Source organism: Marmota marmota, unplaced genomic scaffold (assembly GCF_001458135.2).
Source record: "Marmota marmota marmota unplaced genomic scaffold, marMar, whole genome shotgun sequence".
Classification (NCBI taxonomy): Eukaryota; Metazoa; Chordata; class Mammalia; order Rodentia; family Sciuridae; genus Marmota; species Marmota marmota.
In genome coordinates, this window is record NW_026000283.1 from 11,238,286 (window position 1) to 11,254,385 (window position 16,100).

Here is a 16,100-nt window from a genome sequence, read left to right on the forward strand (position 1 = left end):
AAATCATGAGCCAAAAATAAACTTTCCTCCTGTAAGATGATCTTGTTGGGCATTTTGGTCACAGCCATGAAAAGCTGTCTAAAACAGAAATTGTACTGAGAAGTGGGGTCATCACTGTGACTAACCTGACCATGTGGTTTAGGAGAAGTTGGAACTGTGTGTAAGTGTTTAAAAAGTGTGGACATAAGGCTGGAGAAGCAATATAATATTGTTAGCAGAGCTTAATGTGCGATTCTGGTGGGAGCTCAGAGAATCAGAATGAAAACAGCAAGGGCTGTACCCACGACGTTTCAAAAGGGAATGAGAAATCTATTGGGAACTGGATTAAAGGTCACTTGGGTTATATTCTGGTAAAGAGGCTATCTACATTTTGTCCATGTTCTTACATTTTGTGAGAGGCTGGATATAAAGGTGATGGATTAATTAATCTGCCAGAGGATGTTTCAAGGCAACACAGCATTCAGGTGGTGTTATGGATATTGTTATCAGCTTTTAATCAGGTTTTCTGTGAGAACTGGGAGCAGAAAGCAGAGAAGGATTTTAAAAATTTGCAATTTGGCCAGAAACTGGTGAGAAAAACTGGGGACAAGGTAAATAGTTGTGGTTGTTGAAGAAATTACATCCCCTAAAGAGGTGCTAAGTCTTTGCAGATACACTAGGAAAGATAGCTTGAAGAGATCTCTCAAATTGGAAAGACCACACCCATCACAGCCTCAAGGGTGTAAAAGTAAAAATCCTTTTGAGATCAGTGAGGTACCCTGCTGGCACAGGGGGGCCTAGGAAGTTTTTTCACTATGCTCAGCCACTCAGACGGCTGCAACCTTGGTCCAAGGTAGCCTGATGACAGTTCCAGCTGGCAGCAGATGGTGATGCTGATTCTTCAGGATTACAGAATGTTGGAGTTAAGAGGTCATGGAAGTTTCCACCAAAATTTCAAAGGCAGGCCTGGGAGGCCAGGCAGTGTTGCAGGTTTGGAGTTCCTGTGGGCTTCCCCTGAGAGGGTGATGCATAAAGCTGTAAGAAGGAAGCTGCTGCTGCAGTGGAGGCCCTCCCAAAGATTAAGAGATGCCAGTAATGTGGAATATTTGAAAAGGAAAGCTGCTGGCTGCAGACAGAGACAGGCAAAAAGAAAGATAAGTGGGCTCAACCAGCAAGGCCAAAGGAGCAGGGATTCCCAAGCCCTTTGAAAAGCACATCAAGCAGCCATATGCCCCAGATGCCTGAGGTGAACCTACAGGAAATGTTTGCCTGGCTGAGTTTAGGTCTTGCTTTGATCCCATCCTTTCTTTTCATGCTCCTAATTCTTTGTGTGTGTGTGGGGGGGCGGGGCTGGGCGGGTGCTGGTGACTGAACCCAGGGCCGTGTGCATGTGAGACAAAGCACTCTACCAAACGAGCTATATCCCCAGCCCCTAATTCTCTTTTGGAATGGAATTTTTTACTCTGTTCCACTATGCATAGGATATATATAACTTGTTTTTCAATTTTTCAGGGGATCATAGCCAAGTTTGCCTTGAATCTCTGATAAGACTTTAGGTTTGGACTTTGGGCCAATGCTGGAACTGTTAAGACCATGGGGACAGACTTTTAGAAATGGACATAAGCTTTTGGGGGTCAGGGTCAGAATGTTATGGTTCAGATATGAGGTACCCCCCTGAAGCACCAATATTAATATAGGAATATTCAAAATGATATAATTGTGAAAGCTATATCCTAATTAGCTTTGAAAAAAGCCTTGTGTACGCATCATCTCTGAGCCCAAGAGGCATGGATGGAGGAGGTGAGTCACTGGAGTTGTGCCCTTAGGGACTGCATCCTTCCTCCCGGCTCCTCTCCTTCACTCTCTCTGCTTCTTAGGCACCACGAAGTGAGCACTTTTCCTTTGTTGCTAGCCTTCTGTCATGATGTTCTGCCTCACTTCAGGTGAAGTGATAAGAGTCAGCCAACCATGGACTTGAACTTCTGAAACCATGAACTTTTCCTCCTCTATGCTGGTCTTGTTGAGTGTTTTGAAAGATGGAACCCAAGGCTTCAGGTATACTAGGCAAGTGCTCTACCACTGGACTACCATCTCAGACCCATCTTTAATTTTTTTTTCTTGGTGGTCCTAGGAATTGAAACCAGGGTTATTCTACAACTGAGCTAAATTGCCAGTCCTTTCTTATTTTTTATTATAAGACAGTGTTTTGCTAAATTGTCTAGGCAGGTCACGAACTTGTGGCCTCTTACCTGAGGTTGAGTTGCCGGGAGTACAGGCAAGTGCCACTACACCAGCCCCATCTTTATTTCTTAAATATTCAGTGTTTATAATGTTTCTAAAGAAAATATTTATTTGGTGTTTTTATTAGCAAGGAAATGAAGGAGACTTTATAATAAGCTTAAAAAGCTCAGTCACTGAGGGACTAGTCTGACATGTTGCAACTTTTATGAACGTGATTAAAATGTTAAAATGGTTAAGGGACAATGCATGTACAAAGTGGTTGCAAACATGAATTTCAAGGCCCCAATATAGGAATGGATCTTACCAGCAAAGTTCAGTAGTACTTAGGTTTCCATAAGGGTCAGTAGGTCTATAAATGTGATGATTAGTGATGACATAATTTGGCTGTGATAATCCGGTCTTTGCTTTTCTATTATTCAGGCTGTGTTTTGTTAGCAGTAAATATCCCTAACCTTCAGTGATAGATTAAAATGCTAAGTATACATAAACATAGTTTTCTAAGCTGTAAGGGTAGGAAGACAATCCCCAAGTTTTGGAAATAACTCAGGATCTCACCTAAACCACAGTATGTAGTTTCTGACAGCCAAGACAGGAATAGTATTTGGGGACTTGGGTACTGAGCTAATCATTTCATTTCTTTAGGATTCTTCTTGAGAGAATCTAACCCATGTTCATAGTAGATCTATTCAGATTTGCTCAGCTAGTGCCTCTAATATTATAGCACAAAGAACAAAATGGTTTATTACTGATAATTGCTTCAGTAACAGTTTTAAATAATTGCTTCAACTTCGATTACAGAGAACATGAACAAATTTTAAAGTACAGAACAAATAATTTGAACGAAACATATTTAAAACTATAGATTTTCGTCAAGTAACACTTTAGGGACTCCAGATCATGTTTTCGTTTACAACCAGTCTTAATACTTGCCTGCTCGTGAATAATGTCAGACAATTCTTTCACCATGTCTCTGAAATTTGACTTTAGCCCTTCATGGTACTCAAATTGATCCTCTTTAATTAGTCGCTCGTTTAGTTCAAGTGCAATGCTGCATGCTTGTATGAATTTCCTATGGATGGATGACAAAGATAAAGGTTTCATTATTTATTTTTAGGAAGTCTCACTGACAATCAATTTGATAATTCACTTTAAGCATGACTTGCCCAGAGGGAAACAAGAGAATTCTTTATTTTCTCACTGTGCATTTGTTAATGTCACTTTCTAACTTGAAATACTTTCTCCTTTTCCACCTCTGTCCTGATTTCTTATCTCCTTTAAATCAAAACATACCCCCTAGGAAGCCTGCTTGCTCAGTTATTTACTTGTTATTATGCCATTGAAGTTGTGCTAACATTAGTTTGTATCTGCATACAGTAAGTCATTCATTCAAAAAGAATTTATTTTCAGTTTACTATATGCCCATTACAGTATTAGATGCCATAGGTGTGAAGAATATTTCTTGGGCAGGCAAGAGTGGGGATAGGGAGTTGAAGAACCATCATAAAAGTATTTTTTTTCATTATTTTATGTGTTTATGTTTAATGTCCACAATTATAGTGTATGTCTGAGGAGGCAAAGTACCTCAATGCCCATATGTTTTATATCCCTGTCATAGCAACTAGTAGAGTTTTTTTTTATAGGATCCAGGCAGCCATTATTAATAAGTATTGGTGAATGAATGACTACTGGTTACTCTGCAACCTGGAACAGCTGATAACACACAAACAGGAAAAGTAAATGGCATGTCAGGAGTAGATGAGTAGATAGGTTATCATATTTATCCTTAGTCTGTTTGACGCAACTGTTTCTCGTGTTCTGAATGTAAACTGTTTATAAATTCAACAGATTTTCAAATGTAAGGTTCATTCCGACATACCTTAGCTTACAGGGTTGCTTAGTGCACACAAGATATTGTATGTCCTAGACTGGCAGAATCCAAGTGGAAGCAAGAATACAGGATAGGAGTAAACGCCTCTGCAACCCTTCCAGCCCCACTTTTACTTCTACCCTAAATGGTACGAAATGCTATAACACAAGGTCAATCGGGCAAAGAAGGAAATCAAAAAATGAATGTAGGTTTGTGTTTGTGTCACTTACAATATCCAAAGCAATAAAATAAGTTGGCACATTTAATCTCTTGGGTCACTGGGGCATTGTTAATATCCTGTAGCATGAAACAGATCATGAATTTCCTCACTACTTAAAGTACCATCCAGAGGTCACTTAGCTATTACAAAAGTACACAAAGAATGTCCTTTTTGTAGGGGTATTATCTGGTAAATACTTTGTTGTTGTTTTTAGAAGAAAACAAGGAAAAGAATAAATGTCTCATCTAAAAATTACTAAATGCTTACCTAAACATGTCTTTCAACTCATTTACTTTCTTAGGTGGATACTTGATGGCTTGACTATCATTTAAGAAAGCCCTTGCATATGCTAATGGACCAGCATTGACCTAAATTAAGAAAGGAGAAAAGTGAGAGAATTATCAGCATGTAGTCAGAAGAAGTTTTTGCATTTCTCCTTTTTATTAAAAAAGCTCAAGGGCCAGAAGCATGGCTCAGTCGCACACTGATTTTCCAGCATACACAGGCCCTGGGTTCCATCCTCAGCACCAAAAACATAACAAAACTATAAGAAACCTATATCTGAGAAGTTTTTTATGCTTACAACAAGTTTATATGAAAAATCATTAACTAAAGCACATAATCTGGAAAGATGATACTCTAATTAAATTAGTTAATGATTTCTGAAATGTAAATATAGGGCTTGGTTAGTCAGAGGGATTTGTTTAACGTCTTTTGACATTATGGAAATTTATAGAAATTAAACATAATTTCTTAAGTTAACAAGAAATACAGGCTTTTGCACTCAATGAGAGCATAACACACAATTACAATTAATGCTTGCTCTATGCCTGTGTGAAAGCAAGAGAAATATTAGGAAGTGTTTAACACAACTTACCTGTACAGATACACAGCCCTGTAATTTGAGTTGAAGCTGAATCATATCCACATCAGTAGAGGAGCAAAGCTTTTGCAGCTCTGCAGTTCTATCTTTTATTTCATCAGTAGCAACATCAATTGGCTTTAAATTAATCTGCTGTTCACAGTGTATTGGAATCCTCTTCTTCACGTAGGGAAACGAATTTGAAGCTATTAAAAATTAAGATTGATTTATTAAGTTTAGAAAATCAAATTCAAATAGTTGAATTTTTAAAAAATTCATTGTGCTTAATTCTCTCCATGCTTTTTCTAGGAGATGCCTAAGGTATTATATAGAACTTACTGCTTCAGGATTAAGGGATAAATTCCCTTTATGAGACATGTCTAAGCAATCATGAATGACATATGGGAAAATGATGGTTTATCACAAGGACATGTTTGTACAAACTTATAACTGAACAGTAAAACAACAAATGATTACAATTTCAGTTACAAGTTCCTGCTGGCCAGCTGGTACTTGTGTTTATCAAAAAGGACCATGACAAATAATAAGTTAACATGAAAAGTCCTACTTACTAGTCAAAATGGTCCGGCGTTTACACTGTTCTTCTATACAACCTTGCTTTTTGCCTGATAAAGTATAAGGAGCTTCAAAAACAAATCTGTTGATATTATGATTTCTTTCAAACTCAGTCTTTCTTTCTGTGAGTTCTTTGTCATCAAAGTAGGGCTTCACATAAGTGACTTGGATATGAGCATATTTTGGATCAAGCTCTTTGGCATTTACCTATAAAATAAGACAAGTTTTTAATATTCTTTTTTTTAAGATTCAATGGAAGGGAAAATGAAATGTAGGTAATTTACTCCTTTGAGATCACATGAGAATCACTGCCGTTATGATTGTGCTTCCAACTGAGTACACACCTGGAGGAGGTCTTCGTTTCTTTTTTAAGGATCATTTATTTCTGATTATAAGAACTTACAGAAACCTATTTGGAGACTACAGAAATGTAGGAAGAAAATAAAAATTACTGTAATCCTATCATCCAACAATGACCATTATTCACACTTTCATCTAATATTTTTTTCTATGCATGTATATTCAGAAATCTGATAACATACTAAACATTTTTTTGTCATCTGACTCCTTAAAATATTTTAAAATACTTAATTGTGTGAATTCTACCTGAATAAAAATATCTTAAGAGTTCTATATTGGAGTAATTGATTACTGTGTGTGTGTGTGTGTGTGTGTGTATGTGTGTGACACACACACACACATACATACACACAGAGATAGACAGATACTGGGGATTGAATCCAGGATACTCAGCCACTGAGCCACATCCCCAACCCAACCCATTTTATTTTTAATTTTAAGGAAAAGTCTCACTAAGTGGCTTAGGGCTTCACTAAGTTGCTGAGGTTGGCCTTGAACTTGCAATCCTACTGCCTCAGACACCCAAGTCACTGTGATTACTGGTGTGTGACACCACAGCTGGCTGATACCTTTAAGTTGCTTTTCCAACTTTTTGTTATTACAAATAGTGTTTTGATGAACATCCTTGAATTTAAAACTATGTTTATTTTTTTCTGATTTTTCCTTAAGATAAATTCCTAAAAGAAAATTTCTTACTTAAAAAGTTTACATGATTTTAAGGATTTTGGTATATATTATCTGATTACCCTTCAGAAAAGCTTACTAATTTAGAAATTCACAAGCAGTGCTGGAAATTATGAGTAGGTACTCTTGACTGAATTATTTTAATCCTATCCTATGGAGAAAGGGGAGGACAAGAACACACAATGATTCTACTTTAGAGCCACAAAAGTCTAGGTTGTAGGGTTGGGGTACAGTTCCACGGTAAAGTGCTTGCCTAATATTCATTAGGCCCTGGGTTCCATCCCTAGCACTGCAAAAAATAAAATAAACAATAACAACACAAAAAAACCTCTAGCTGTAGTTGTGAACCATTTCATGAATGATCTAAATTCCATGATGCTAGATGTAAATCCCAGCATCGTCTCTGTTAGAGATTCATTGAGGACTCTCAACCCCTCATTCTAAGAATATCTTCATTAACAGTTCCCAGGATCATTTTCCAACTATATCTGCCTTGACCAATATCCTTGCCCCTCTCCAGAAACACACACACACACACACACACACACACACACACGGTTTCCGTATCCCTCTCCCTCCACCCCCCACATATACAGGAGGATGGACAGGACAGATTAAATTTCTTAGAATCTTTTAATTTCTCTAAACCATTCTATTTTTTTGCCTATCTCCAGAATTTTTTTTCTCCCATTAAAAAGAAAAAAAAAGGTAGAGTTCACCAGAGAGACCTGAGGAAAATCTACTGGCATTGAGACAAAATATAAAAGGGAAATTAAAAAGAGGTCAAGTCTGGTGTCTGACCTTAATAAGTTTATACACACACACACACACACACACATACACATATATAAAATTATATATTTAATAGTACACAGGGTATATACAAATAGCAAAAACAATTTTTTTACAATCAAGACTCTGATCTCAATCCTCAGGGGTAACCATGACTGACAATTTTGTATAAATATTCCTGAAATTTCCTGAGCTTGTATAAGTATATGTGAATATCCAGGTTTTATACGAATATGTCATACTAACCACAGAGTCCTACATCTCACCTCTTTTTCCCTTTCATAACAGATCTTTTTGGGTTCATACTGACACTTATATAAATCTTTCATTTTTTAAATGCCTAGGTGACTATATCCATTATATGGGAAATACCATCATTTATTTAGCCATACGGACATTTAGACTGCGTCCAGGTTTTTGCTATATAAATTTTGCATCAGGGAATATCCTTAAACATATTCTTATATATGTACATCCACAAGATAAAATTTTAAGTGAAATTATTAGGCTCAAGGACACACACAGTTAAAATATTGGAAGATAATACCAATTCACCTCTTTAAGAGGAGTATTTTATATTGCCTATATCCTTAAGCAGATTTTGTTCTTTGGCAAGGTAAAAGAGTGTTTTACACATTTTATTTCCATACAGTAAAAAAAAAAAACATCAAGTCCCTCATGTAAAAGGGCATAATATTTGCATGTAAAACATACACATCCTCCTGTATACTTTAAATCATTTCTAGATTACTTACACTATCTAATACAATGATAATGCTATGTAAATATTTGTTAGACTATAATTTTTAAGGAATAATGACAAGAAACAGAAGTGTATTCATGTCCAGTATAAATGAGTCTTTTTAATACTTTTGGTGCATGGTTGGTTGACTCTATGGATGTGGAACCCCATAGGTAGGAAGAACATTTTTTTTTTTTTTGGTGGTATTGAGGATTGAAACCATGGGTGTTCTACCACTGAACTACATCTCATTTGTTTTTATTTTGTATTTTGTGACAGGGTTGGCCTCAAAGTTGCAATTCTCCTGATTCAGCCTCAGTTGGCTCTGATGGTAATTTTTAAAAGAAAGAACTGTACATGATGTGTGTTACCTACAGGAAATGAACAGAATATCATGCATAACAATGTCAGCACTCAAGCAGCCTGTTGGTGGTTTGTCACCAGCATTTTGGGCAAGTTTTCAGAGGTGGATAAAAAGAGAAAAATGCATATTGTTCAGAAAGTCTGGCTCTGGGGCCTGGGGATGTAGCTCAGAGGCAGAGAGCTTGCCTAAATGTAAAAGGCCCTGGGTTCAATTTTAATATAGCTTAAAAAAAGGAATTTAAGAAGCCTGGATCTCCATTACCATTCCATTTACACAGTGCTCAATACTGTGGGAGCAAACTAAGACTACCTGGCTGCAAAGAGAGGAAATCTATCATCTTAAGTTGGTAAAACATTACAAAATAGTGAAACTAATAAGAAACAGGTTTTGCCAAATACTAATTTTGAACCTATCAGCAAATCTATTTTTTTTAAATATTTTTTAGTTTTCAATGGACCTTTATTTTATTTGTTTATATGTGGTGCTGAGAATCAAACCCAGTGGCTCACACATGCTAGGCAAATGCTCTACCACTGGGCCATAACCCCAGCAACAAACCCAGCCCCAGCAAATCTATTTTAATTGTCTTTAAGCATATGTTCAAGATAAAACCATACCCAGAAGATATATGTCAATCTACATAGTGATGATTATCATGGTAGATAATGAAGTGTGTTTACCATTGCCAGGAGATTTTCATTCTGGCAGTAGTGAATGCTTCTTATGTACAAGGAACTCAAACCAATTTCTCTATATTAACTCATTTAATGTGTAAAACAACCCCATAAGGAAGGTACTATTATCATCACCATCTGACTAATGAGATAAATGAAAGAGAGGGATCAAATACTTTCCCATGGTCATGCAGCAGGCAAGTAACAAGGAATGGGGATTGGAATTCTGGTCTCAGACTCCAAAGCCCCTATCTTTCTTTCTTTTTTTCCTTGGGTAGGGGCAGGGGACAGGTATTTTACCACCGAGCTACATCCCCAGTCTTTTTTTGAGACAGGGTCTTCCTAAGTTTCCCAGGCTGGCCTGGAACTTGTGATCCTCCTGCCTCAGCCTCCCAGTCTTTGGGATTACGGTGTGAAACTCCACGCCCTTGTTATCCTTTCTTTTCTTAATTTTAGTTTTCTTTTTTTTTTTTTTTTTGTAATGCTAGGGAGGCAACTCAGGGCCTCACACATGTTAGGCAAGTGCTCTTCCACTGCGCTACACCCCCAGTCCAGCCCGTGTACATTCTTTCACTATCCGGAAGTCTCTATTTCCTTGTTTCTCCTCTGCCATTTAAAATAAGGAAAAAGTCAGGAGCAATGTTCCATGCCTAGAATTAACAAATTACGATATTAAAATGTGGGGCATAGGTTACCTTGTCTGAATCCTGAATTATTTTGACATTTTCTGTGCCAAATTTTTCACCATAAAGTTTAACAAGTCTCAAGGAAATCTCTGAGAGGCCGGTGAGCTTTGGTTCTTTATAGATGTACTCCTTTCCATCCTCTTCTTCAAAAAACGACTGTTGTAAAGTTAAGTCAATAATTTATGAATTGAATGAGCAAACAACATTTAAAAACAACCTACTAAGTAACAATATATTTCAAATGCATTTTAAATAATATTACTAATAGCTACATGCATACATTCACTTTTTTACCTTCAAATAAATGAGAATTTTCAAATTCACAATCATATCAACATATCATTAGCCTGAAGATTTCTTGAGATTCTCCTCCTTCCCTGTATGCTTATTACCTGTTTTGTATTTGGATGTATTTTAAAACACATTTTTCATTGCAGATAGACACAATACCTTTATTTTATTTAATTATGCATATATATAAATACGTACCAGGGATTAAACCCAGGGGTGCTTAACTACCAAGCCACACCCCCAGTCCTTTTTTTAAAAAATATTTTTTTAGTTGTAGATGGACACAATATCTTTATTTATTTTTACGTGCTGCTGAGAATTGAACCCAGTGCCTCACACATGTGGGGCACTGGGTTCAATTAAAGACAAGGACTCAGCTGAGTTGCTCAGGGCCTTGATAAATTGTAGAGGCTGGCTTTGAACCCGTGATCCTGCTGCCTCAGTCTCCGAAGCCGCTGGGATTACAGGCTGCACCACCGCACCTGGCTTATTTATTTATTTATTTTTATGCAGTGCTGAGGATTGAGCCCAGTGCATCACACATGCTAGGTGAGTGTTCTACTGCTGAACCACAACCCCAGCCCTATATTTGAAAGTTTTAATGACTGGATAGTTTACATATACTTTATCAGAAGCATAACAAAAAATGAAACTGAAAGAGAAATCCAAACCTTATAGGTTGTACTCTGATCTAATGAACTTGATAAGAACCAATGTGAACTTTAAAGTTACAAAGCAAGATCCTTGCTACTGTAATAGGCACTATCTGGACAGAATCCTAGAATCAATAACTGCTACCGAAGTAATGTAACAAACCAAAACCAAAAGTGAATGTTTAAAAAGAAAAACAACTCTATATAAAGTATACTTACTTGGCCATAAAAGGCAACTCGGAAGAAAGTACCCAAAAGTCTTTTTTTGGTGTGCATAACCTCCAAAATTTTTGTATAAGCTCCATGAAGTGTTCTATAAACATGAGTAAGTTTCTGAAAAATGAAAATATACAGATAAGATTTGTCTTTTGGTCCATCACTAAATGTCTTGTCTTCAAGATGAATACACAAGAATAAAAAGCATCAATGTTTCTTTTTCAAAACTATTTTGGTGGCACTATTCACATCCTCTTGCCCCATTGTTACAATAAGACAAAAGACTTCAACAAATTTGGATCTAAGGGTAGAATTTAAAATGGTAAAATGACACTGAATATACTAACATCATGCTTCATTTTATTCACCTCAATGACAATATATATTTTAAAAATATTATATTATCTGGATTTCATCCTCAGTACCATAGGGGCAGAGGTCAGAAAATGGGGCCTTTGTTTTGAAACTCTGACAAAGCTTCTTAGGAATCTTTGGATTTGTACTGATTTGATAAAAGCAGTAGTGGCAAATCTTGTTTTTTGTCTCATATACTATTCCTGGCCATCTATATGACCTAAATTTAATTATTTAATTCTAGCTTATTAATAAAATCTTGAATGTCACTATAATTTTTTTTTTTTTTTTGGTACCAGGGATTGAACCCATGCGTGCTTAACCATTGAACCACATCCCCAGGCCTTATTTTTAATATTTTATTTAGAGACAGGGTCTCACTGAGTGTCTTAGGGCTTCACTAAATTGCTGAAGCTGGCTTTGAATTCACAATCCTCCTCAGCCTCCTGAGCTGGTGAAATTATAGGCATGCACCACCACACCCAGCTGTTACTGTAATTTTTCAGGCATGCTCCATATACGTCAAGAGTATTGCAAAGAGAGGAAGCCCTAAAATCTAGGACAAAAAAGCAAATTTAATCAGAGTCAGATTAGAGCACAGTTTAGAATACTACCCAAATTAAAATATATATGTTTTCACTCTAAGAAACTTTTTCAATATTGAGAAACTATCTGCTCTTTTAAAAATGGCTTAAATCCTAAATCACCCCTTTCCTAGTACAACAGCAGTAGAAATTATGACATTAATTGAGTGACTTGATTATAAAAAAATTCCTATTTAGCAGTGGTGGCAACGACTGTTTATTAAACTACTATTCTTTATTAACTACCCTTTATCAATACATTATTTAGCAGGCCAAATTGAAAAAAAAAAACTTCTCATAATAGGGTTATTACTGGTGTCTTTTTACCTTCCTCATTGTTATCTGCCAGCACTTTTAGTGTCCTCAACAACTGCAAAGAATAGAATCGTCTCTTCCCTGAGCAACCTGGAAATCTGATAGCTTTTGTTTTTTAAGTGAAGGTTTAATGAAAACCGTACTGATTATTTCTTAAATATTTATTTATTTATTTATTTTAGTTGTAAGACGGACGCAATACCTTTATTTATTTATTTTTATGTGGTGCTGAGGATTGAACCCAGGGCCTCGCACGTGCTAGGCGAGCACTCTACTGCTGAGCCACAACCCCAGCCCCAAAACCACAATGATTATTTTATGCCCTGAAAGAGGGAGGGGAGAAGGCTAGATGAAAATATTTTGAGAACCACAGGTCTGGCGGCACGTGGTAGCACTGGCCTGTAATCCCAGGGACTTGAGAGGCTGAGGCAGGAGAATCACAAGTTTAAGGTCAGTCTCAGCAACTCAGCAAGACACTGTCTCCAAATTAAAAAAAAAAAAAATGAATAAAAGGGGCTGGGGATTTAGCTCCCCTGGATTTAATCCCCCAGTACAAATTAATTAATTAATATTGAAAAAAAGAAACCACCAAACTAATTTTAATTTTGGTTTTAATTCTTTTAGTGTTAATTTCTTTTGGTATATATATAACATAAGGCAAGATATTTATTTTACACTTTAACAGCTTTTTAAACGTTTGTAAATTTTTTTGTGTGGTGCTAGGGATTGAACCCAGAGCTTTGTGTATGCTAGGCAAGCACTCTACTGCTTAAATACATCCCTAGCCTGGATTAGAACTTTCATATTGGATCCATGTGTCTAAATGATACAATCAATTAAATATCTATATTCTACAATAAAATACAAATGTTATAACATAATGAATCTTCTAAACTTCAGAAGACATGAAGTAGAGCAATAGTTACATAACTATTTTAATGTTTTTCCCAAGACCAAAATAAAATACATAAGCTAATTATAACTATATGTAAGTAGGCTACCTCAAACTCACGACGTTTCTCATAAATTGGAATGATCAACTTGGAAATCTCAGAAATTACTTCATAACGTTCTGCCTTCCATAAGCCATCCACACATTGTTCTAGCAACTCCAGCAAAACTTCCTGCATTAAGAGAAATGAATTAAGAGAAAATTTAGTCAGGAATTAAAAATAGTTTCAGAGTTTCATACAAATTAATTTCTAACCATTTTAAGTTAATAAAGAACAAACAAAAGGTACCAAATTCAACAGGAGTATACTTGTGTGACTATATATCCTTCCTCACTCCTTTCTTCCCTTTCTTCTTTCCTTCCTTCCTGGAGCTAGGGATAAAATCCAGGACCTTGTGCCTGTTAGGCAAGCACTCTACCATTGAACTACACACCCTAGCCCCATATTTCCTATACAAATACCTGAAATTAGAAATATTCTTAAAATATGAAGTTAATGTTGATAATAGTAAACCATACCTATTTTGTTTATTCACATAACAATGGCTAACTGTACTTGTAGATGGTTACACAATGAGAAGGAATACCTTTAAAAGGGAATACACTGTTAGTTCCAAACTGAGAATGACTTAAGTTGACTTGAAAGTAGAATAGTGATTTCTAGGGACTAGGAAGTGTTCTGGGGTATGGGAATGGGGGATAAAGATGAAAAAAAGGGTTTTGGATATTATCAATGTGTTTTATATGCACATATGAAAATATCATACTGAGTTCTGTTAATATGTACAATTAATTTGTGCTAATAAAAAATAGAGGATGGGGTTGGAGTTGTGGCTCAGTGGCAGAGCACTTGCCTTGCATGTGTGAGGCACTGGGTTCAATCCTCAACACCACATAAAAATAAATAAATTAAATAAAGGTATTGTGTCCAACTACAACTAAAAAATATTAAAAAATAAAATAAAATTAGTGAGGATGATATAATAATAGTTCATGATAGACACCTCCCACCCTGCCAGGTATGGCGACACATGCATATAATCTCAGAGACTCAGGAGGCTTAGGCAGGAGGATGACAAGGTAGCAACTTAGTCAGATGCATCTCAAAAAGGCGGGGGAATGCTGGAGATGTACTTTAGTAGTAAACTGACCCTGGGTTCAATCCTCAGTACCAAAAAGAAAGGTGGGGCAGATCCAGGAACACTAGCTTATCACTTCTACCATGTAAGCATACAGTGAGAAATGTCTTCTATGAACTAGGAAATGGACCTTCAACAGACACTGATTCTACTTGTGACTTGATTTTTTATTTCCCAACTTTTGGAACTGTGAGAAATCAACAAATTCTGTTGTTAATAAACTACCCAGTCTAGGGTGTTTTGTTGTAACAGACCAGATAGACTAAGACATCTAGGAAATTAATGCATCTCTTTTTTTTAATGTTCATTTTTTAGTTGTAGTTGCACACAATACCTTTATTTATATGTGGTGTTGAGGATCGAACCCAAGGCCTTGCACATGCTCGGCGAGCGTTCTACCACTGAGCCACAACTCCAGCCCCTGCATCTCTTTCTTTACTCATCCCAAAGAGTTCATTGCCAAGCCCTTAAGTTTTATTTTCCAATTATCTTTCAAATCTGACCTTTCCTGTCCATTTCTACACTTATTGCTAAGGTTCAAGATTTCGCAGTTTTTTCTAATGGAGAGTCCTGCTTCCAGCATTGAGACTTTCAAATACATCCTCTATACATATGTCATAGGGTTCTGATTAAAATGCAAACCTGATTATGTCACTCATTAAAATCTGGCAATGTCTCTGTCATTCACAGAACAAGGGACAAGTTATTTCATTTGGCATAGAAAGTTTGCAATGATGTGGTTGAGACTTCTATAATCCCCTCATTCAACATGCCAAGTCTTGTAATTTATGCTTCAGTAACAGTGAACTGCTAGTAGTTCTTCGGAAGCACCAGGATGTGTCTTAGCTTCCTGTCTTTATTCATGCTATGCCCTCTGCCCTTTAATCCCTTCTACTTAAGTACCCTCTCTTTCAGAATCCTTCAAGCAGGATAAGCAAGACACTAGATACCTTGTTTCCAACTCTGTTAATTTTGGGGGTAAATATTTATACTTGTATAATATTTGTTTTGTCAATGTATCTGACTTTCCAAATAGCCTGTGACTCTTTAAGATCAGGAACAATGTCTTATTTCCAATGGTTTCTCCAAAATCTAACACAGTGATACTATATAGCAGGTGTTCAATAAATGTTGCTACTTGAGTAAAGGACCAGTTTATTATTCTGCAATAGCCAAACTAAAATTTCCAGAAGTGAAAGTGTGAACTTCGGGGAATTAAAAATCGGTTACATTCTACTAGTATTTATCCCAGGAATGTAAAGTTGGTTAAGAATTAGAAAAAAAATTAATACACTGCCACATAAACCTAATAAAAGAGAAAAATATTACCTTCAACGGATACAGAAAAAAAAGCAATTGAAAAAAATATCCTCAATATCCATTCATGATATTTTTTTTAATGAAATTGAGAATGTATTTATTTACTTTTTTTTTAAATTTTTTATTGTTGGCTGTTCAAAACATTACATAGTTCTTGATATATCATATTTCACACTTTGATTCAAGTGGGTTATGAGCTCCCATTTTTACCCCATATACAGATTGCAGA

General features: G+C 36.2%; 1 protein-coding gene across 1 annotated transcript in view; it reads right to left on the minus strand.

The window, feature by feature from the left end:
• Window positions 1-1,466: 1,466 nt before the first annotated feature.
• Window positions 1,467-16,100, minus strand: part of Dock11 (dedicator of cytokinesis 11) — a 142,900-nt gene continuing 128,266 nt past the window's right edge. The window contains exons 44-50 of the mRNA XM_048797110.1: window positions 13,462-13,584; window positions 11,211-11,324; window positions 10,057-10,203; window positions 5,742-5,952; window positions 5,185-5,375; window positions 4,575-4,675; window positions 1,467-3,289 (exon numbers count right to left, since the gene is read on the minus strand). Coding sequence (XP_048653067.1) covers window positions 3,013-3,289; window positions 4,575-4,675; window positions 5,185-5,375; window positions 5,742-5,952; window positions 10,057-10,203; window positions 11,211-11,324; window positions 13,462-13,584 — 1,164 coding nt within the window. The 3' untranslated portion in view covers window positions 1,467-3,012. The remainder of the gene's footprint in view (window positions 3,290-4,574; window positions 4,676-5,184; window positions 5,376-5,741; window positions 5,953-10,056; window positions 10,204-11,210; window positions 11,325-13,461; window positions 13,585-16,100) is intronic.